Source organism: Oxyura jamaicensis, chromosome 2 (genome assembly GCF_011077185.1).
Source record: "Oxyura jamaicensis isolate SHBP4307 breed ruddy duck chromosome 2, BPBGC_Ojam_1.0, whole genome shotgun sequence".
NCBI classification, from domain to species: domain Eukaryota; kingdom Metazoa; phylum Chordata; class Aves; order Anseriformes; family Anatidae; genus Oxyura; species Oxyura jamaicensis.
In genome coordinates this window covers 82095784-82120548 of record NC_048894.1, presented here as the reverse complement: position 1 = coordinate 82120548, position 24765 = coordinate 82095784, and the positions used below count along the sequence as shown (strand labels likewise).

Here is a 24765-nt window from a genome sequence, read left to right as displayed (position 1 = left end):
AATGAAATTGCCTAAATAAACAGTGTTAAAAATAAACCCAGGGCACAGGATGGGAAGTGCAGGGCAGTCCCCATGGCCGAGGGGCAGCCTTTCTCTCTGGCAAGCCAAATGGCCCAGGGGAAACAGCTCCAGAAAAGGGGCCCTCAGCCCTCCCCCCCCCAAGCTCCTCCTTGTTCACGTGAGGACATCTTCCAGGCCGCTCCCAACACAGCTGCCTTTGGTCACACATGTGCCACTCCATCCCAGAGCCTTGCTGAGGTCACAGTGGCCACCACTGCCCTGCCTTTGCTGCGGGCCCTATAAAACAGGACCCCTGCAGCTGGCCCACCATTTACTGAGCTCCTAGGCCCTCTGACTGCCAGCTTGTGTGGCAGGAAGAAGACTAGAAGAGCAAGGCGAGCGGCAGGCCTCCTTGGTGTGCAAGGACAGCCATGAGGTCTGGTGAAGCACCAAGAAGGAGTGCACCTGAGCAGAAGGAGATGCGTCATGTGTCATGGGCAGAGGGATAGAGCCAGTGGCACAAGAGACACCAGTGCCCCAAGGACCTCTGGCACCCAGCCCACAGACAGGTACAGGTGGTACCATTGGCACTGCAACGATGTGGGGAATAGGTTGGCCCCTCAAACACCCAGTGACAGGGGGCCTGGGCCTTATCATAGGAGCAACGGTTATGTGGGGCAAAGGTGGAAGCATGAGGCAGACAGCCATGGGGAGCAGAGGCATGCCCATAGTCCGGAGCACAGTGCAGGACCCAGTAATGGCTGTAAACCAGACAGCACCATGAGACCCATGCATGAAAATGAACCTGACAGTGGCATGGGACCGAGGCGTGGGACTTGACGACCCCCTGGTTCGGCACCCTGGCCTGAGAACATTCTGGACAGAAGGCATCCCATTTGGGCAGTCCCGGGCAAGGACTGGCTTATCCTTCTGCCCAACACTGTGGAGCCCAAGGAGCTGGATCCACCAGATGTGGAGGAACGGATGGAAGTGGATCCACCTCGGCCAGAACAGACCTGGGACTACCACAGCATGTCTTCGTGCTCTGCCATCCGAGAGCACCAACAGCATCACAGAAGTGCCCGGCAAGCCCCCTACTCGTTGCTCAGGCTCCATCGCAAGCATTAGCTTGGAGCCACCAAACACCACGGACATCCCGCAGGCTTGCCTGCAAGATGTCCTGGCAATAAACAACTCTTGCCGATTCTCAGGGGTTGTGTGAGTGCTTCTTTTGGGGGGGGGGGGGGGGGGGAGGGGTGTTGGGGAGTGGGCTAAAGTTGTGCCAGTGGAGGTTTAGGTTGGATATTAGGAAGAACTTCTTTACCAAAAGGGTTGTTAGGCATTGGAATGGGCTGCCCAGGGAAGCGGTTGAGTCACCATGCCTGAAGGTCTTGAAAAGAGGCTTAGATGTAAAGCTTAGTGATATGGTTTAGTGGAGGGCTTGTTAGTGTTAGGTCAGAGGTTGGACTAGATGATCTTGGAGGTTTCTTCTAACCTAGGTGAGTCTGTGATTCCTTAACTCAACCCGTGAGCCTTTTTTATTATTATTTATTTTTTCCTTCCTTTCCAGCATACTTTCTTCTCCCTGTCTTCTGAGGAAGAAGGGAACTGAGAGAGCAGTTCTGATGGAGGTCACCAAAGTTAAACCACTACAAAGGGACCTCCAGAAATTATCTACTCCAACTCACCCCCCTTCTCAAAGGATGTCTAAATAGGTCAGTTTCTCAGGGTCATGTCCAGTCAAGTCTTTAACTCCTCCAGGGATGGAGGTTCCACAACATTCCTAGGTAATCTGTTCTTGTATTTGACCACTGTCAAAGTATATTTTTTCTCTAATATCTAATCAAAATTTCCCATGTTCCAACTGGAGTCCATTGCCTCTCAGCTTTTTGCTTTGAATCTCTGGGAAAAGCTAAAAGTTATTGCTGTATCCTCCAGGCAGGCATACAGCCATAAGGTTTCCCTAGCCTTTTCTTCACGAGGCTGAGCAAAACCAGTTCTGTCAGCCTCTTCTGTGTGTCATATTCTCCAGCCCTGTGACCAGCTGATCTTTCTAAAGTCACAATGAATGAAACATCCACTTCCCTTCCCTTGTCCACAGTGTCGTGATTTCATCATAGAACGCAAGGAGGCTGGGTCAGGCACAATCTGCTTTTGATAAATCCATTCTGGCTGCTCTCACTCAGTCTGCTTCTTGTCCTTCGTGCATTCTGTAACAGCTTCTATGAGGATTTGTTCCAAAACTTTCCCAGGTACTGAGGTGAGGCTGGCCAGCCTGTAGTTATCAGGATCTCCCCTTCTGCCTTTCTTGCAGACAGGTTCCAGTCTTTAAGAGTTTCCCCTCACTACCACAAAGATGATAGAGAACAGATTACAATGGCAGTAGCCAGATCTGTCAGCACCATCAGAAATATTGCATCTGGTCCCATGGACTTATGTATGTATCTAATTAGCTTAAGTGATGCTTAAATCTTTCTTCTATAGTGGGTACTGTTCAACTCGCACAGACTCTTCTAATAGATTCAGGGTTCTAGAAAACCTGAGGGCAATTCTTACCTGTCAAGTTCCTCAGCTTTTTCCATATCCCCTGGAACTCGATTCCCTGCCCCAGAGAGCAATGGCACCAAATTTCCTCAGTGTTCCTTTTGCTGCCAAAATACTTACGAAGACCTTTCTTCTTGGCCTTCACCTCCCACATTAGTTTCAAATACCACTGAGCTTTGGTTTTCTTAACTCCATTCCTACTTGTACAGGCAATTTCTTTTTATACCTTCTAAGCAGCCTGTCCCTGCTTCCACCTTCAGTGTACCTCCTTTTTGCATCTGAGCTTAGTCAAGAGTCCCATGTCCTGCCTTCATATTTGCTTATCTGGGCTGGAGAAGAACAAGCAGTATTTAACAAGGAATTATTCAATATTCAGGTTGTGAAATCAAGCACCGTGAAAACAATATGGAGAAAACAAACATGCCAACACTCAACTTGAGTCCTAGCACAACAGTCTAGCACAACAGTCCTGACAGCACAGGTGGTGACCCCTAACTGCTCTGCAAGAAAATAGATATTTTCCCTTCAGAGATGTCAGTTAGAAGAGCTGAGCACTAGAAAGGGCTCTCTGATCCATTTTCAATGATTATTTTTATTGGTAGAAGAACATGAAAAAGCACATGCCTTCTGATAATGCATTTGCCTGCATAATCAAAAGGAAATTGTGATGAAGGAATTTGATGATAAAACTGTCATCCTGAGGAATATATTGAGTTGCAGGGACAAGAAGTAAAGTTTAACATGAGGCTTTGTGAATGTACACATCATGGTATGTTTCAGACAGACAGTGATCATTCCATTACATGAGTTGACAAGCTGTCACTGGTTGAAGTTAAGCTGATAGTGCAATGAAGCTGTCTGACAATATAAGCCTTCATAGAATGAGTATGGTTTCTCTCATGAGTTCCATGGACTGATCAGAGAAATGCAACTACTTGACATTAACAAGATTACTTCAGCCATTACATTGAAAAGTCTTACATTGAAGGGGAAGAAAAAATAAATAAAATAGCTCAATAGCTGCCACAATAAGGGAACAAACACATTCTTCTATAGTGAAGGTAAACTGGAACTGTTGCCAAATTTTAGCAAATACAATCATAGATGCATAGTATCACAGATACATAGTGTGGTTTTTGACCTCAATAGTGGTCTGCCTTACATTTAAGGAACAAAGTATTCAATAGTTCTAAAGATTCAGAACTGCTGGTGGCATGCTTACTGGCATTGTCATCCTGAACTTGGACTTGCTTAATTAATGAATCTGCAGTGTCAGAAATAGTTAGTCAGACCATTTCCCCTTGCAGCAATGAAGTAACTGAGTCCTTTGCACCAGGTTACATTGCCATGAGTTCCACAGTGTCTAGGCAGAAGAATATCAGTTTCTGTTTCAGACCTTTTTCCTTTTCACAGACAATGTTCATGACGTTATATCTCAGTGAGGCAGGAAAAATAGAGTATGGTATGGTTGCAAGAGTACAGACAGAGAATTCTGGTTGACTGAGTCATTTTTCTTCTGTTTCAGCTTTTAAACCATCTTAAACAGATTATATTAACAGCAGTCACAATAGAAAGACAGAAAATTACTCTGCAATATGGGAAGAGTAATAAATTGAAATGAAAGTGAAATCTTCTACAGGTAAATATAAGACACATAGTCAGGGGGAAAATATAATTATTTCTTTTACCTGTTTCTCTGTGAGAATGACTCTTCCTAAGAGCTGATTTTCAAGACCTTTCATGGTCACAGTAAAGTCAATGATGGAGGTTCGAGCATTAATTTCAGGAGAGTAACCTGGATTTGGCAGTTTTGTGGTAATGTAAAGTCTGAAGCCATTCATCACATCTACTTCTTTATCACCAACCTTCACCTTAAGAAAAGTAAGAAAAAGAAGTCTTAAGACATGAAGTGACAGTGCACACTCATGGAGGTACTACATGTAGAAACAAAGTTTACATCTTTCTGTTCAAAAGCATAAACTTCCAGCTTAAAATTACATGTCTGATGCGAAGAACTTGTTGAAAATATCCATGGAACAGTTTAACTGACGTGTTCACAGATTCTTTCAATTCCAGATATTTTTCGTCATTGCATCCCCTAAATGAAGAACATTCCACCAGGCAAACAGAGATCTTGATACCTTCTTCACTTAAAATTGTCATAAACAAAGGGATAAGAAACACTATAGGTTAAATATATTAACTATTTGTGAGTTTAAATTTAAACCCTTTTTTATTTTGTATTAACATTGATCAAATTTAAAACATTTTAACCTTTTGGAGGCACATATTTAATAAAAGTTATTCTGTTGAGGGCAGAGAGGAGGCAGTTTCCACTTGTTTGTTCATTTGTTTTGTTTTTACCTTATTGGTGGAACCTGTTTTAATGAAATTTCTTTCCAAAATATTATCTAGTGCTGGGTCAAGCTCTTCTCCAACATCTTCTATCAAAAGAGGTCTTCCCAGAGCAAGGCTGTCTTCTAAGTGATTTCTGAAATACTTGTGATTCAAAGAAGTGATCTAAAAATACAATTATGGATGTTATGTTTTGCCAAGTAACCAAACTTAATGCTTGTCTTATATTCAAAGATTATTTCATTTTATTCAAATAAATTACCAACAAGAACAATGGTCCTATAGCCAAATTATGGCAAAGATTGTGACTACAAGAGATAAGCATCAGTGTATTATGTTCTCAGATGTCACTGAATGCAAACTGCTAGTTTTCGACTACAAGAGTAGGAGTAAGACAACACTGAGCACATAAAGTTTCGTTAACTTGTGAGTGCAATTAGAAAAGAAATTCACAGGAACCTTTTATCAACGGAAGTTTTATCCTGGATAACTTACCCAAGTCAAACCATAGCAAAGCAAATCCCAAGATTAGGACTTTTTCCTCAAATATTAGTGTTTTATATATTGAATAAGCCATTAAATAGTCTTTGCTTTAAAAAGTTATTCTTTGCACAATTGTGATTAACTTTTCAACGCATACACAAAGCACATTTAACTTTGTTTATAACCCTAAAATGAAAGTCTAATCAACATCTTTTTTTTTTTTTTTTTTTAACATGACTAGCTAGGCAACCATTACAAGGATTCCACACTGACAGAAGAATCAATATGAATGACAGGCATTTCCTATTAACAGTCTCAGAGCTAATATATTATCACCCTTCAAACTCCTCTACCCTTTTTAGGGATACCTTAAAAATATGTTTTGTTGGTGGAATTATTATTGCAGCAAACAAAGACTCTTCCTTGTACTTTCCTGTTTGAATTGATTTGGTGCATCTTGCCTCAAACAATATGTTGGGGAAATTCTGTATTCACTACACATTTGCAGAATATTTAGCAACTGACATCCATACTAAGACAACACAAATTATTAATAATTTCTGATCATGAGAAAATAACAATATCATGTCATGCATCCTTTTTAACTTGTACTAATCATTTGGTTTTTCTAATGTTTATAGTATTCTGCAAATATGCTTCAGCCTGTATCACACATTACACATTCAGGTTTGTCTCCGGTAGTTTATGTTTCTTTTAAATTCCTTAAACAAATTGAGCTACTGGTATTAATAAGCTTCAAATGCACATTTTTCATATCTAGTCAAATCTCTAATCTTAAAATCTCTAAAAACTGTTTGCTAATTGTTATCTGAATCACAGATTTGACATGTTTTGTCAGCTAAGAGATTCTAGGGACTATGAAAGCACCAGAATTCCTGTTACCTGGAGTTCATTTCTGACTTCCTTATTCTTAAGCCAAATTTTACCCTGTGCCTGTGGATCAATTAATAAAGGATAACGAGATGCTTTAGTGGCAATGATTCCATTCTGTATGGATAAGTCATCATTTGGTAATCCTTGCAGGTTCCATTCACTGATAGTAGGAGCATCAGTCAACATTTCTATGAGGTTCAGGTTGTTACTAAAAGGGATTTTCCGAGCTTTCATTTCCTTTTGCCAATCATTTAATAGCAGACTGCGGAACTCTTCATTGAAAGGACCAGAGTAGGACAGAAAAGCTGTAGCCAGCAGTACATCACCTTAAAAAGAGAAAGAAAACAAAACATTACAACTTCACAAATTCTATTAATGATGGAGACTTCCTTCTTGAGAGGAAAAAAAAAATAAAAAATAAAAAGTAACACATTGAGTTAGGTTTATGTGGCAAGGTGCTGGTATCAGGAGTGGCCTCATAGAAGAGACCAAGGGCTGCCCCATGCCAGAAACAGACAATTCAAGCTGGTTCCAACAGACACACTGCAGGACACAGCTAAGCCCTGCAGCCAAGCTGGTGGCACCTCTGGGATACAGCAAAAGGCAAAATGCTGTCCTAATATTAATGCTAATGCTTAATCAGCTAATGCTAATGCTTAATTTGGAGTGCCAATTAAGATCAACTGCAATTATTACTACTAATAAGAAAATGTAGTAACAGACATCATTATGGAAACATTGTGTGACACAAGTTTTAATCTTCTGGTCAGCCTCAAAATTTCCTCCTCCCAGACTAAGTCTCATGACACTACTAGATTTTTTTGTACTTCAGAAGTAAGAATACAGGATTCCAATCTGGAGAAGATATTGTGCTTCTATACTGAGTACGAATAATTTTTATACTTTTCCAAGTTATCTACTTAAAAACACAATGAGTGTGTGGGGAAGGTATCCTGTACTTTTAGTAAGTTAATAATAAACACACAGACGACACACACAGATACTGTGCCAGCAAATAATACACAACCATGACTACCTGCTTTTTGCAGTATTTCAAGGCAAAGGTCAGAGAAACAACTTCAGGCCATAGTAAAGGACAAGATAAATTTCATTTACTTGGTATAACTAATCAATAAATCCTTATAATATTTTATATTATATTTATATTTCCAATTTTATTTCCAAGTGTTTATTTACACAATAAAAAATTACTTCAAGGAAACAAATGTTTCATGAACATTGGTAAATGTGTTTAAAATTCTTGACTTCTATCCTTATAAGTCAATATGACCGAACATAAGTCTTTCTCTCCTCCACGTGTATTCCATTATAAACATTTTACTGGCTCTTTCTTACACATCAACATGTCACTCTTTAGACTATTATCTACCAAGTTAAAATATCAGTGTCCCAAGCATTCAATGCATCTTATGTTAAGGTGCATCTTCACCACAGCACATACAGAGTATTGTAATATTTTTTAAATATAAACCTCAGTCTCATTGCATATTTCACCTAGCTGTGCTTCAGCAAGAGAATTAACAATTGCCTCACTTTTAGCAATGGCAAATCTGAGCTGCAAAGGAAACACTTGAAATTCCAGATGTTTTAATTTCATTATCCATTACAATTCAAGCAGCTAATTTACTTCTAAGTTCAAAGGTGTGAAGAAATGCTTACCTACTAGCCTCTTGGTCTGAACGGCAAATTCTTTACTCTGTTTAGTCCATCTCTCTTTTTCACCTGCTAGACCACTTATAAGACTTGAAGCAGTTTGCATTTTATGCCGGCAACGTTCAGCATCTTCAAGCAAAGTCTAGATAAAACCATACACCAAAATATATGGTTTACAGCCAAGTATCTGATAGGACAGAAAAATCTCTATGCCTAATTAAACCAACAGAACAAGAGTTCAAAAATATATTTTCAGTAACATATCACATCGCTGTATGAAGGAGGGTAAATGGGAGGGAAGAAGTATATAATGACAAACTATCAACATCTGCCATAAATATGATTCAACCTTTAATATTCCTGCTGTTAATTTTCATGTTGGCACATATGTTAAAGGATGCATGAGATGCCTGGTACTTATTAATTCTGGGAAATTCTGCCCCGAATTTCAAATACATTATGCACTGATAACATATATTAAAATTTGATGTTACAGTATTAGGCACTAAAGAAATAAGCCAATTAAAATATTTTTTGAGGCGGTGGGAAGGAGGAGGAGGAGAAGGAGAAAGGTGGGATCCAGAAAGGGAATATCCAAAACATATAATCTCTTTTTCTCAGTCCATCAATGTTTTTTTCCAAGGAATAACAAAGAATTACGAGAGGATGCATTAATTTTTGCTCAAAGGATGGGTGGCAACCTTCTTTAACAGTCTCTTTTCAGTAGAGATACATTCACCTGTTTTTCTCTCATGGCTTTTTCATACTCTGCCTGCACAATATCTAATTCTTCTTGCTTGGCACCCAGTTCTTCCTGAGCTCTCTGCAGATCCAGCATAGCAGTGGTTAGGCGATTCTCCTGGATTGCTAAATTAGCCTGTGAAGCATACAAATAAAAAAAATGTATTTCCAAATACATCTCAAAACATTTGCTATAATGTATGTCAAATAGAGTTTCATTGCACTGTATCAAAAAATCAAAATGTTCAGTAGAGATTTCATCACTCATTAAAAACTTTTATTTCAATTTTACAACAAACGTTTTCTTGCAGGTAGTTAATTAGTTGGTCTTACATAAATTTAAAAAAAAAAAAAATAGAAGAACTTCTGGGCACAATAGCCCTTTTCAGCTGGCACAAAATTAGTCTGAAATGGCCTTTAGAAAGAATGGTGCCACAAAAAGCCTGTTTTGGTTTGTTGGTGGTTTTTTTGTTTGTTTGTTTATGGTTTTTTTCCACCACCTATTTTGCTTTGTTTAATGAAAGATACTACCTGTATCACAAATCTTCCTTCGCTCTAGATCAGTTCCATAACAAATATAGAGCTATTCTTTGTTAAAATCATGCTTGACTATGTCTTCTGACTTTCAGTCTTGCCCTTCAAAAACTATTTAGGCCTGTTTTTCTCTAAATAACAATGATGAGGAGCGTCTCTGTATAGTCTTATGAACTGATATCCTGAATATTGAATGAATCAGATCTCAAGTATTTTCTTTCTTTAGGTAAAGCAGTTGCAACTGTGAATTAAACTAGATGTCTTCTTTGACCCCATTCAAAAGGGGCCCAGAGGCAACAAACTGCATAATCTTTTTAATGATCTTGACAGTCTAGAAGTGGTAGTACATTTGAAGCATATTTCATTGTAGTTATTATTTTCAACATGGTAAATTCCTACCAAGTCAGGCACCAGTTAAAATAAGGCAACTGATGTTTCCAGCAGATGAAATCCTCAATTGCACATGGGCAGGGAGGAGAAGGAGTGAAAGGTGTTTGTGTGCCTCGCATTGATTAGTAGACTTACCTTTAAGGGCAATACTTCTTTGTTGATAGAAAAAAATACAGCCATGGCTTTGGTCCACGAGCAAAGCCCAGCAACATTCCCACATACTCTCTTAGCTGTCTCAATGTTGTAGTCCACCATTTCAAAATAAGGGCTCAAAAGCTCTACCACTTCTTCATTAATTGTATCCTTTGGAAATTGCTTAAAATAAATAAATAAATAAAAGCATGTACTATGTATGTACATAAACTATACATATATATACTTTAGCGAACACAGAACAATACCAGGATCACAAATGTTATTTAAAAACAGCTAGTATGAAGTTATCTGTCTCATGTATATTTGGGAGCTTGCTGAAGTCATTCTACTCTATTCTATCTTCATAAAAAATGTAAAAAAGTTTGCCTTCATTTATGATTTTCTCTATCCTATCTTATCCACTAACATTACACAACTGGAAGTCAAGTATATCACTGAGATTCAGTTTGAAATTCCATTTTCCTTAATACTGAATAAATAACAATATTGTTTAAAAAGAGAGGGAAAAAGATCTGGTTAATGGACACACATCCTACAAGACAGTATTTTTAAAGGGTAGCCAGCTATCTTCCCCTTAAATTACCTTTAATCATTAATGCAACGTTTCAATTTTTAAAATTTTGTTTTGAGCCTCTCTTTTCTTTAAACAATGCCTCTTCCATTTTCATCCCAAAAGCTCTGAAATTTCTCCCTTAGAAGTTTTTTGATGGCCAAATATTCTGTTTAAGTTTAGTTACCTTCAAAGGTTTATTTACAAGGTATATAATTGATGAACTTGAAAAATAGGTGTTTCCAGAAGCACAAATAGGTTTATTTATGCAGAAGCAATAAAATGTTGAAGTCCTTCAGTAAATTCATGGTACTACCAGCCATACAAAGTTGGTCAACCTTATTATCTGTTATTTCCCACTGGACCAGAGACAGATGAAGTAAACTAAATGTCTTTATAAACGCATAAAATTATTGCTACCTAATAGGGAAGCTTTAACCAAAGTATAAACTTTAAGAGTTGTTTATATTCTTTGGTTTATGAGAACATTATTCTTCTAAATGAAGAAATCAGATTATTAAGTCCAGTGGTACAGGACAACATATAAACTATTCTCTAAATAGATTAATCGTAACATTACTAGCTTAAATTATGAGCTAATGGATTTATTCACCATATACTCTTTCCATTTCTATAGACATATTATGGAGCCAAAAATCCCAAATTTCAATAAATTCTGACTTTATACATCCTAATAATAACCCATTCTTTTGTAAGCCACTACACAAGTTACAATGCTCAAAATTAAAGAAAAGTTAGAAAACATTTTATTTCTCTTTCCTATCAGCTCTAAGCAAACAGATAAGTAATGGCTATTAAAATGGTTAAAGCTCTAAATCATTTCTCACTGAAGGTAATTTCATTGCCATACTTAGGAGAAGTTGTAACTGATTTATAGCCAGACTTTGCCAGCTGGATTCAAATTTATTTTATCACAACATACTTATTTTTTAAGCCCTTAACATTTGAGATCTATTGTGTGCTTGATTTGCCTTGCACATTTGTTCTCCTATGAATACCAAAGGAAACACTTTCCCAATTTTCTTAAATTTAAAGCAGTAATGAGCAGAAGGTTACACAAGTACCTGTAAGTTCTGTAAGAAGTTTCCTGCTGTCATCAGTTTCAAAGATTCTTGCCATGATGGGGTGGTACAACATTTTTCCTGATCAATTTTTACATTGTTCAGTTTTCTCTGGAAGAGCAGTAATACACAATCCATGATACGCATAATAAGGTGAGGAGGTCGACCAAGTGTTCGGACAGTGGCAATATCTGCAGGTTTTATTGTCTACAAAATTGAAACAAACAATAAAACAATTATTGTTATTGTTTATTAAATAAGACATAGAACACAAGGTCACTGACAATATTAATCCACTGGAGAATTAAAAAAATATTTTTCACGTTATTTCTGATTGAGAATAATTTTATAACCCAAAAGAATTAAGCTAGATGGACTCTTCAGCCATATTTTGACTACAACTTTCTTGCAACTGCTACAACCACTTTTGATGAAACAAAGACTAAGATAGCAATATCTTGAAATTTTACTTAAATTTTTATTTTAAAACAAACCTATTGAGTAGAAACACAGTCTGGAATGGGAAATGCATTCTGTTGATATTTGGTTAGTGAAGGTGAATGAAGAGAACCAGTGAGAGGGCCTGACAGATATATAGATATGTGCCTTCTGTTTTATCATGCTGGAAGTGTTCCTGGTGTAGAAGCAAGCCTGGGAGAATACATATGTATCTTATAATAATTTATGAAAAACTGGGCCCTATTACATATTGAAAAGTAATTCTAGGGTGCAAATGTAACACTATAACTTGTAAGTCTAGAGTACATAACGAATTTCAACAGACCATCAGAATAGACTACTGAAGATATCTCCTTAGAAATGCAATCTGAGCAGTTAGTGCACTGAACCACATACAGAAGAAAAAAAAAAAAAAAGCCACTCAGAAATGGTCACTTCCAATGGGGGAGCCCACTGCTACAACAGTCATAGCTTCAACAGAAACTAATAGGTTATTGCAGGAGTGATATGTGAATGACTGAATGGTACTTTGCATCTAACCTAGTAAATGCCTCTCTTGGAATTGCTAAAGGAAGTTTTTAATTACTTGTGTTTATACTTTAACAATGGGATTGAAAATTATTGTAGGTTATTCTGATCACCTTCCTTTTGCTTCCCTTCAAAACCGTGCTGCATTCAGTGTGCACCTGACAATTTAGCAGAGTTTTTCTACATATCCAAGTGGAAACTTTAATCAGTGCTTATTAGTGACCCTCGAGAAATTCATCCCAGTCATTTTCGCTACCATACAAATTGTGGCAAAAGAGCTGAATTCTGTTCTATTCTACTTTTTACTTCTAGTTGTGCATTTAACATGCCCTTTTTATTTCAAATGCAACTAAGTTTTAATGAAGTTTGACAATTCTTACTCAAACTTAAAAAATAAATAATCTTCATATATAATAGAATACCTTAGGTTGGAAGGGACATTTAAAGATCATCTAGTCCAACCCCCCTGTCATGTGCAAGTATATTTTTCACTAGATCAAGTTGATGAAAGCCTGGTCCAACCTGACTTTGAACATTTCAAATGATGGGAGATACACAACTCCTCCGGGCAACACTTTCCAGTGTTCACTGGTTTGGGCTGGGATAGAGTATTTTTCATAGTAGCTTGTATGATGCTATGTTTTTGATTTGTGATGAAAAATAATGTTGATAACACAACCAAAGTTTTAGATGTTGTTGAGCTGTGCTTACACAGAGTCAAGGTCTTGTCTGCTTCTTACACGGCCCGGCCACCAAGGAGGCTGGGAGCACACAAGAAGCTGAGAGGGGACACAGCTGAAACAGCTGGTCCCAACTGACCAGAAGGTTATTCTGTACCATATGGCATCATACTCAGCAGTAAAAGCTAAGGGAAAGGAGGCAGAAGGGGGTCATTTGGAGTTTTTCTTCCCAAGTAATCACTGCCTGTGATGAAGCCCACCCTTCCTGGAAATGGCTAAATATCTTCCCACCAGAAGCAAGTGATCAAATTCCTTTTTTTGCTTTGCTTGCATGCATAGCTTTTGCTTTAGCTATTAAACTGTCTTTATCTCAATCCACAAGTTTTGTCACTTTTACTGTTCCAATTCTCTTCCCCACCCCACTGGGGAAGTGAGTGAGCACTTGTATGGTGCTTAGTTGCCTAGCAGGGATAAACCACAATACAGCATCTCATCACCCTCATCATGAAGAATTTCTTCCTTATATGCAGTCTAAATCTACCCTCTTTCAGTTTGAAACAAATGCCCTTGCCCTGTCTCTATAGGCAATGGTAAAAAGTCCTCCATCTTTCTTATCTCTTTATATACTTTATATAAGGCCGAAATAAGGTCTGCCCTGGGGCCTTCCCTTTTCCAGGCTGAACAAGCCCAGTTCTCTCAACTTTTCTTTGCAGTAGCGGGCTCCAGTCTTCTGATCATTTTCATGGCTCTGCTCTGAATCCACTTGATCATCTCAATATCTTTTTTGTACTGGCAACCCCAGAGCTAGATACAGTAGCTCTGTAGATCCAGGTGGGGTCTCATGAGGGCAGAGTAGATGGCAAGAACCACCTCCCTTGACCTCTTGGCCATGATTCTTTTTATGCGGTCCAGGATACAGTAGGTTTTCTGGGCTGCAAGCGCACATAGCCGACTCATGTCCAATTCTTCATCCACCAGCATCCCCAAGTCCTTCCATGCAGGGCTGCTCTCAATCAATTCAGCATCCAATCTGTACTGATTGATATAGGAGATTGTCCTGACCCTGTCAAGGTCTCTCTAGATGGCATCCCCTCACATTAGTGTATCAACTGCACCACTCAGCTTGTTGTAATCTGAAATCTTGCTGAGGATACACTCAAACCCACTATCTACATCATTAATGAAAACATGAAACAGCACTGATATATGTTTTTAAAAAAAAAAAAAACTTATAAACTGTTCTGTACCTAACAGTTTCTCAATGTAGCATTGATAGTCCTAAAATACATAAAAATTGAATGGAATAACCAACTATGGATTTATCATCTGGGAAATGGCCTTTATATTTAATTGTATATTGTAGTAGATATTTGTCTACTTTGCAAACAGAATTCCATTAAAGGAATCCCTCGTGGGAAGTTTATAAATCCATAATCATTGTGAATTCATGCCATGAAAGATGCAGCCTTATACAGACTTGTACAAAGAATTTGCTTAAATGAGTTTCCGAATGAATGCACGCATTCTGAGAATGCAGATATGTACGCTGGTCAGCTGAAATGGATGACAGTTTTCCTTCCTCTTTTAGGCACACATAAAGCAGTTTATTATTGCAAATGCAAAATGAAAGAAAATCTGGAGATAGAGTAAGCCCAGCTAGCTTTCTCCTTTGTGTAGTCTCAAAACAGTGATAGTACAGCTTTTCCTTAAAAACAGATTATCATTTATAAGAATACAACATTTCAATAACATCAGTATTGTTCTGGTTTGGTATCTTTGGCCAAAAGCAGAATGTAAACTGCAATAAGACACGGAACAGGAGACAGGCCACCAATATTCTTTTCATACCTCAGATACCGCCCAGTTAGCACTGTTTGCTTATACACTTATCAGAATAGTCACGCACACCTAAGTTTTTGCCATTTCATTTGTTTGTACGTTGTTTGCTTGTTGTTTTTCTACCTTCTTCTGTAGCTGACTATCAGAATCTTAAGATTTTTATTCCTTATTCCACTCTCATCAGCTGTTATATCATCAACGTTCATTTAGACATTTCCATTCTGCCTTTCCAGAATCAAGGCAGTCAGGAAGTGCTAAGCATCTCCTCCTCAAAGTGAAGTTCTACGTTCAGAACATCCTTGAAAACTTATGCATACTACATTTTCAAGACTTTGATTTGAGGAAGCATCAGAATGGTCTTTAACCATCACCACTGTTGGCAGACTCTCAAGTGGAAAGGAAAACCTTCCAGTAAATATACGTGACAACCATCAAGATTTAGCCATCCTTCATGTTTTTTGTTGTTGTTTTTGTTTGTTTGTTTGTTTTTTGTTTGTTTGTTTCTGTTTATTGAGACACCAGCACCTCACCAACCCAGATCCCACTTATTTACTTCAGATCCCACTATCGCTATTCACAACATAAATGCCTTAAGGGACATTCTCCTACACATTCAGATGAAAAGATATTTAAAATACCATGCGAGATCAACAAAAAATAATATTTCTTTCATCATTAACGATGAATCATGAGCAGAGCATTATAATTCTATTTAAAAAGCTTCACAAAAAGAGTGGGTTGAAAGACCTGAAGTCCCATGGTGATTGCTAGAAATTTGAGTGATTTAACATCTCAAAGGACAGAAGAAACTTTTTTGAGGAAGGCAGAAAGGAGAGAATCATCAAACTCATTCAACATCAATTCATTGGCAAAAACTTAAAAACAAAACATGAGGTTTAGATTTGGATGTAATTATAACTGCTTTTAAGGCACTCACTCCTTTGCTCATTGCACACTAGTTGTTATAGAACAGTAGCAACACTCAGTTACCAGTGTAATATCAACCTGCAGCACAACATAGATAAACTACAGTTTCAAGTGAAAGTTAAAATTTGCCCTTTGCTGAAAAACTGCCCATTTTAGATTTGATATTCAGGTGGAAAAAGACAAACAAAACAAAATCTAAACCTCAAAATATGTATATCTACCTGTATTAATCTTCTGCCATGGTACATCTGCAATCTTACACAGGTTTTCAGAGAAGCACATCTTAGGGGAAAAAATGTTATACTTGGTCCAAGGTTTTAGCACTAACCTGTAAGGCTGCTTCTGCCTCCTCCAAAGCAGGTTTAGCAGCTTCCAACTTTTCTTCAGCAATGGCTTTGTCAACTGAGATGCTGTCTACAATAGCTTGGGCTTTATCTTTCACTTTCTGAACTTCACCCTTCACCTTCTCAGCAGCCTGTGCTTTTACAGTAACTTCCTTCAGTACCTAGAATGAAAACCCACACACTAAATATTCAAGAAAATATCTATCTGGAAGAATGTATATTTCTGTTGTAAAATTTTATCTGTTGAATTCAAGTTCCAAAAACCGGAATGTTCAAACAAAATTACTTTTGTTTTTACTGTTATGTTTCCAAGATCCTTTTTTCTTTTTTCAATATTAAACTTATTACTCAATTAATCTTTTCAAAATTTAAGAAAAAAAAACTAAGCACTATACACTTCAAAGTTTGTACATACCATGTCAGCTTTTTCATTGGCAATTTGAAGTTCCTTTTCTTTTATCTCCAGTTCTTTGCTTAGAGCAGCTACTGACTCAGAGGCTTCTTTCAATTTTTCCAGGCCAGTATTCATTCTGAAGTTAAAAAGCAAAAAATAAAAATAAAAACAAAAATAAAAATGGAAGTATGTAATTTCTAAATTTCCAAAATTCTCAATTCTCAACTTTCCAAATTATTGCATCAGTAGAATGAATCAGATGGATCTAATACCTAAGGATGTTTTACACACAAAATAAACCTTGTTCAGAAGCTTCCACATATGCATCTGATGTCTTCACAATCAAGAAAGTGAACCATAAATAATTGCCTAAAGACAGCATACCTTGAAATGTTCCACACTTTTAAATCAAAGAGTATGCCTTTATTATTGCATTAAAATTGTATATGTTAGTTCCACATATGTCACTGTCCCCATTGAGTTCCCCATTGAGGACTGAGCTCTACGCAGCAGAAAGCATTTTCTGATCACTAAAATCCTAAGAAATATCTCAAATCACTATTTCTTGTTTGAAGAGGATGTTGAAGAGGTTAATAAAACTAAAATATCAAAATCAAGAACGACCAAGAGAGATTAACAGGAAAACAGCACTGAGATAACACATTTATGATTGAGCATTAAATTGGCCCTTCAACAGCACTTTTTTGTTTATCAAAATGTAATTACTCATAACAAGGAGTTAAGTTTAATTGAGCTGTAGACTAGGAAAATATACATTTGGCATAGGAGGGACAGGAAGAACTACAGAGGCTGCAACTGCAAAGGCTAAGCAGGACTGGAAGAGGTAAATCAAAATACAGAACAGATAAAGAGCAACACCTGCTAAAGTCCTTGAGATTCTGCAATTAAGGTGAAGTAAAACAATTTTATATTCATGAATTAATTTGGTACATTTGAAGCTCAGAAAGTGTAACACTGGACCATCCCCCTGTTTTACAAGTCTTCACCTATACCATAACAACAGATTTCTAATTCAGTTTGGCTTTCAAGTTAAAGAAGGTTTCAAAGTGAAATAAATTATTTTGAGTCTTTCTTAAAGGCTTCCAGCTCTCTGTGCCAGTTTTTCAGAATCAAGGAAATAAGTTTACTTAAGGGTGATGCCAACTAATACACTAAATGCTAATTTTACATTCTAGTTGCCTATTATTTCTGACATGAAGTTAAAATCTGCAGACTGCCCTAGTTTAATAAAGTATCTGAAAAGAGGAATATACAAAAACACTTAATAAGCCAGAAGTATAAGTTTCAACAGACTAAATTACACCATGTAATGACAAACCAAAAATACCAATGATCATTTTTACATGTTCATATCAGATCAATACAACTGTTCAGCAAGAAAACAAAAGTTGCTCTTGGGTAAATCAAATGTTATTTTGAATATATTATTAAATAGCATGTAGCTGTTTTCCTTTATTCATTAAAATTGCATGGTAATGGTTTATATTAATTTATTTCCACCACCTTGCTCTTTAATACATCACTACCTTTTAGTCTTTAACTTACATGTGAAAAGCAAATCTAACATTTGTTCAATTACAGCTTTACACAATTTCAGGAAACCCAAAGAAAACTTGTGCTCTGCTGAGATAAGCCATGCATTGAAATAAGTACAACAAAAAATACCTAGCTGAGAAAGGAAATTACAAAAAGACAATAGTAACCTGAGCACTATACCTGTTTGCTAATGTCTGCACTTCTGCATGCTTTTCTTTGTATGTAGTTTTATATCCCTGAATAAAAGACAGGTAGGATTTGGGAGTCACATGTGTAGAACGTCTGTATCTTTGAAAGTAATCAGAACACTTCTCCGCCACTCCATCTTGGAATGAGCCCATACACTGCACAATTTCCCTCTTTGTCTCAGCAGTGCAGTCCATATTATATGAGGACAGGAAATGTTCAGATACTTAAGAAAGCAAGAACAACATTCAAATAAGTAAGTGTTCAGGAAAGACTCTTAGCTTACAAACAAATCAACATGCATCGTCACTATGTATACATGGCTATATATACATACATATATACATGTCTGTGTCTCATGACAAAGAGAAGTATTTCACCTAATTGATATCATCTGCTAAGAGCAATTGATCTTTGCCCCGGTTACTCATATATATTTGGCTCAGTATGTGTCTCAACTTTAAATTGCATTATATATCTAACAGTTCACAAAGCAGTATTCTGTCTTTTAAAGGATGATATAGATTACACCAGGCAATACCTGCAAAAGGAGAACACCTCTGGAAGAAAAGTCTTTTCTCAAATGTTATTGGCAATCTGAGATTCATCCTATCGTTTTCTATAAATTTAGAATGTAAAGACTGATCATCAACCAACTTATTGACAGCTGTCACATGGGAGATGCTTTCACATTGCATCAACAAGATACTGTGTCAGATCTCACCCAGCTTCTGAAACCCTGGTCTTTGTCATTCTGCACCAGCAGATTCTTAAATTATTTCATATTCTCAGTAAAAACATTATAGCCAACAATCTGGTAACTTTTCTCCTCCCAAGAGTGCAACTACTCTTTCTCCCTGAACCTGTCCAACTGCTAGATATCAAGGATTACATAACCACAGGCTCCCTCTCTCCGCCTGATCATAAGCATAGTTACTAAGTCACTTTCTTTAGTGTCATCTTGCTTTATTATTGCGTTAAGCCTTCTTTAAGGGGAATTTTTCTTCGAATGGTAATCAAAGCCCTTCCTTTGTTAAAAACATTTCAACAGCAAGGAGAAATATGTCCATCAAACTTTTGAACCAAGTAAGTTTCTTCTGCCAGTGTGCTGGCAAAACAAGTTTTGCTTGCATTCAAAGCAATCAAAACAATTTCATGACCACCAGTCACAGAACTAAATATCTCTGAAGACAAAACCTACACCTACCTGCCACTAGAGCATCCTTAGGCCACCGGCTGAACCAATCTATAGTACATCCAGAAATGAGAGCAGGGAACTTCAGGGCCCTGTTTCGAAACTTTTCACCTACTGGTGAAAAGCAAAGAACCACATGGAGGTTCTGACGGACTCTGGTCATGAAGTAGTCATACAGAACTTCACTCGTTGGAGGTCTACGTGGATGTTCCTTTTTCAAGACAGGTATGAGGTCACTAATGATCTCATCTATTTCATCACGTGCGAATAAGTTTGACACCTTTGAGAAAAAAAGAAGTTGGTGGGGTTTTTTTCCATGTTTTAGGAAATGATCCCATAAACAAGACTGATTTAATGCATAGTCTTTCAGGAAACAATACTCATTTCAGATACAGAAATTATTAGGACCCAAATCACTCCTTTAAACGCAGACTTTTTCTGAAGTGACTCCATTATACACATTGAAATCTAACTTGCTGTAAAAGTAAAATCCGTTCTCCCATGTGAAAAACAGAGCATTCTTGTCCAATGACATTTGCTTACTTCTCTTAATATTCTACTAAGTAGTAGAGATTATATGAAAAAGACACACATCTTGGAAAAAAAAATCTAAAAAAATAGAAAAAATAGAAAAAAATCTAAAAAAATAGAAAAAGACACAACAAAAGCTATCCCATCCATTCTGAACCCAACTTTACCATACAAAAACAAACTGTATATTTTTAATCTATCATATAATTTTGTTAAACTTCAGTGATGTTCCTTAAGTCTCACTTTTTTTCCAAGATATTATCTAACAGATTATCAATACACTTAGAAGGAACTGACTTAGATAACTTTTCTGTATGGAAAGATGATGCTCATTTTAAATTTTACCATAGTTTTGTCTCACTCTGTAACCTAAAACAATGGGTTATTTCAATTTTAATAATATTGTAATGATAATAAGCACTCGAGTGTTATTTTGTGAAAGTGTGCCCCTGGACATATAAAAGAATATTAAAATAAATTCAGTTATTGCTTCAGTTTTTTTGGTTTTTTTTTTTAAGCAAAAAAATATCATCAGAAAGCATCCTACCTCCCCTGATGATAAAACATTGTTCAGGTATTCCAAGAAAGACTCATCTTTGACCTCATTGTCTGTAAAAAGAAAACATACACCTCTCCCTTGTAGTCCTGATGTTCTGTACAAGAGTTTCAGATCTTCCATCAGATTTGAAGTGTTGTACGATCTACAGAAAAACAGTCCTATTACTGTTTAATCCTTTTTAAAAGGGAATCTAGTTAAAAAAATATATAGCAAACTTGAGTTGGAACTTAGGGCAAAAATGTGCCAACTGTCCACGAATTTTGATTTAGATTAGCTGAAAATACATTGTTCATTTCAAATTTTCCCATTAAATATCTAATCCATTCTTCTCTTTCCTGACCTCTTTTTCACACAGCAGGAAAGGAATTCAAATAATTTAGCTTCTCTACAATGAGTGCTGAAAATATTCCCTGATCATTGAGATGTCCTGTAGACACTTTGAGAGGCACTCATATTCTCACAGAAGAATTTATAATTATTTTTAATTTATTTTGTAAGTTACTCAAAAAAATAATGGACTGAATACTATAAAATAAGGTAATATATACCTGGAAAAAACTGTCAAAATACTGGCATATATCAAACATCATATTTACCAATTAACAGGCAGTGGGTAAGTATTCCATCTCCTCACACAAGGCATTACTTCAAATATTGTAAGATAAACTCAGAAAGCGTTATGGATAGATACCACCTACAAATATGTTTAGTTCAGTGCAGTGCACTGTATAAAGACAGAGTGTAATAATAACTTTTAATCTGGTAATATTCCTTCCCACTCCGTGAAACATATGAAAAAAATTACTATTTCAAAGAAGATAAAAGCTTAGACTCACTGTATAAAATCAAGTAAATGTAGATGGTTTGAAAGAATTTTTCCTGTTTTTATACTAGAGGCAACAGTGCTCAGTCTACATTGCACTTGTTCTTTCTCCCAGTGCAGAGACTGGGAGCCTAATTTATTTAAAGGAAGACAATGTATTTATTTTCTTAAATTTTAGTTTTCACTCACCGTGTTAACGTGATCTGGAATGTATCATAGCCAGCTATGAATGATGCCAGTCTTGTCAAGCTCTGCTTTCCTGAGCCACCAACTCCAACTAAAAGAGCATTTCCACGAGGAGTACGAATCACCCGAGAAATCTGTAGATTAAAGCCATCTATTGCTAAAATGTGTAACAGTTACATACCAAAAAAATCTACTGCAGTAATAAAATTATGTTAGAAATGCAGAACAAACTGAAATTTTGAGTTTTAATTCAAAGATTCTATATTATTATTAATTATATCCTATGGGCGTTTGCACTTTATAGTATTTTCTGTAAAATAGCAACCACTTGATCCCACCACTACAAACTTTCAATTATCAATAGAACTGCATCTCACACTTCCATGAAGCATAAGCAAATCTCAGGAGTGATGTGCTCTCATAGCATTTAAGATTATTTAAATTGGGAAAGAAAATATAATTTCCACAGTACTCTAGTCTCTGGACAACTTTAGTAAGACTTCTCTCTTTCTAGGTTCCTTCATTGTGACCAGAAAGACAAGTTGTCCCAGGACTATTAAATTCAGGAAGAACAGTCCCCCACAGCAGGTAAAAAATGTATATTTATAATCAAACTTCTTAAGCTTCTAGTTTACTTGATTATACAAATGCACAGTACCAGTATGAATATTAGTTTTCTGTGAAACATTGCCCATATAGGTCCCCCTCTCTTTCCCATTTGTTATTTCTCTTTCAAGCAAAAGGTAGTAGTTACTGCTCCCCACTTCAATTCATCACAGTGCATTGTAAACAAACAGACCATTTGGAATTCAAAGCAAGCACATTTTCAGCATTCTGAACTGCATGCAGAACTTGTTCCCCTGTCCTCTGGCAAAAAAAAAAAAAAAAAAAAAAAAAAAAAAAAAAAGAGTACCAGAAAAAAGAGTACCAGAAAAACTGGAAACAGGTAGATGTTGTTGTCTTATGCTGAGAAAATATGCCTCTAAGCATAGAAGAGGAATTTACTCCACAGCCCAACAATTGCACATGGACAGATACTTGTAGCACTCAGAGCAGGCTGCATTCATTTCTGGAACAGCATGGAGCCACTTGCCCAACCAGCTGGTGAGCAGCCAGTCTCCTCGGCACAAGCAATGACACGCAGCATTGGTTCTTGTTCTCTTTATTACCTTCAGTATCTCTCTGATGCCTCTAGAATTCCATCATGCCATTAAGCAGTCTGAGTCTGAAATGCAAGTCTATTTATTTGCAATTCCTGTAGCAGACTTTTTCACAAATTATTAAAAATCAGCATGTCTGCTTCTTGCACTTTTAAAATTATATACATCATATATTTAACACAGTGTAATTGCTGTTTTTCATAGGTTAATGTTTACAAGCAAAGATAAAATCGAGTATAAATGCTTATTCTAAGCATACTTAATATTTAACCTGAGAATTAAAAATACATTTGCACACCACCCCTGGAATATTACTGATCACTTCAACTATGTCTACTGTTTTTTTCCTGGCAGAGGCACACGAGCTGTACTCTCCGATGCTTTGTTCTAGACTTAATATATTCTTCAATTTTAACTCATCCAGGTGATGCTACGTCAGCTCAGATTAGGCATTAGCTTAACTGTGCTCACCTAGCTTTCTCCTAGAGCCTGCTCTCAACTCTAGCTAAGGTATAAAGCTCAGTCCTGCAGAGCTGTAAATGCTGGTTTCAATAATATGGGATCAGACAAGCACTGCCTATTCATTTTATCCAAGAGAACATTAATATAATGTTCCAAGTATTTATCAGCTAGCTAACCAGAGAGAGAAAGAGATTTTGGCCAGATCCTTAATTTATATAGTACTTTTTACTAGGAGTAAACCAGAAATCTGGTAGCAATTGTGATGATGATTTAACAATTTTCAAAAAGAATTCCCCAGCAGAATAGCATTGATTTTGCAGACAAGACCTTAAAAGAAAGAGTCCAATTTTATGAATTGACGTGAATCCGCTCTAAATTTTTGAAAATTGCAGATACAAAGTGTTTGCATAATTCAATTTAAATTATTTTTATATTTATTTTATCATTTGTTAGGATAGTGCAACCAAGCTCCTCCTTTGTATGAAATCTATTATATACGAACAACCCTATCAAATTATGGTTAGGTCTAATCCATAGTCAAAGAAATTTTAAAAGAAGTGAGCATACTGCGGATCTACAAAGAAAGTTCAGACTAGATTTATTCCCATTCTGCTGTACATACTTCTTCATAAGCAGCCAATTATGTCCTAACCTGAATTTTATTTCACTCATTCCAAAGAGAGGAAGGGCTCTTAGAAGAATTAATAACAAGAAATGTTGAAAAAGAGTTAGATACTTAGGAACATGATCTCACTAGATATAAAAGATTGATATAAAAGAATAGTTCCATCTGGTGTATTTTCAGAAGAGTGGAGTTTTAATACTTGGTCAAAGGGTAAAAGAAACTTTTATAGTAAAAAATGGCTTGTTTCAATTTTAGAAGTATTTTACCTTGATTTGTACATACATCCACTCATTTTCAAACACAACCAAATTAATATGTGTAAAGATGTGGAAAAGAGCAACAGCTATAAAAAATGTCAATCCAATAAGACTGTACCTTTACTAAATGAATCATAGCATCCTCAAAGAAAACCATGTCCATTCCAGTACCACGGACATTCTCATTGTATGTTTGTAAAAATTTATTTAAACGATTCCGTAGCTGATGAAAGCAGTAAATTGGTTCATAGATTTTGGGGATATCTAAATTAACTTCCTCTAATTTTTCACCTAGAACAGAAAACAAGTAAAAAATCCTTAACAGTTTAAATGATTGAAGAAGGCAAAATGTAGGGATGAGTAAGAGAAAGTAATTAAAAGTCCCTAAGCAACCAAAGCAAGATTTATTACACATAATATTGCATATTAAATATGCATATAAGAATGCTACTTATACTCTTTCTACAATGAACAATAAAGTTCAGCTACTTAATTTTTAAAGGCAAAACCAGGATAAACTAAGAAGCCTTCTTTCTCTACCTCTGAAACGTGAATAGTGAAAACCTGAAATTAACTTAGTTGCTAGAAGCAACAGTGGTAACAGAGAATAAAGATAAATAAATATTGTAGTAAAAAAAAAAAAAAAAAAA

At 36.5% G+C, this 24765-nt stretch overlaps 1 protein-coding gene and 1 long non-coding RNA gene across 6 annotated transcripts in view; both read right to left on the bottom strand.

Moving 5' to 3' along the window:
* LOC118162375 overlaps nt 1-24765 on the bottom strand; it is a 924537-nt gene that overhangs the window by 669573 nt on the left and 230199 nt on the right. The window lies entirely within an intron of this gene.
* The window catches only part of DNAH5 (dynein axonemal heavy chain 5), a 153754-nt gene that overhangs the window by 30903 nt on the left and 98086 nt on the right, over nt 1-24765 (bottom strand). For all 5 annotated transcript variants that reach the window (XR_004748425.1, XM_035318487.1, XM_035318486.1 and 2 more), the window contains exons 52-65: nt 24234-24406; nt 21615-21745; nt 20591-20744; nt 19525-19792; nt 18312-18543; nt 16596-16710; nt 16165-16341; nt 11407-11610; nt 9751-9930; nt 8690-8827; nt 7957-8092; nt 6286-6602; nt 4909-5064; nt 4233-4415 (exon numbers count right to left, since the gene is read on the bottom strand). Coding sequence is in view for 4 of the 5 variants with exons in the window: in XM_035318487.1 (XP_035174378.1) it covers nt 4233-4415; nt 4909-5064; nt 6286-6602; nt 7957-8092; nt 8690-8827; nt 9751-9930; nt 11407-11610; nt 16165-16341; nt 16596-16710; nt 18312-18543; nt 19525-19792; nt 20591-20744; nt 21615-21745; nt 24234-24406 (2564 nt within the window). In the remaining variant the exon portion in view is untranslated. The remainder of the gene's footprint in view (nt 1-4232; nt 4416-4908; nt 5065-6285; nt 6603-7956; nt 8093-8689; nt 8828-9750; nt 9931-11406; nt 11611-16164; nt 16342-16595; nt 16711-18311; nt 18544-19524; nt 19793-20590; nt 20745-21614; nt 21746-24233; nt 24407-24765) is intronic.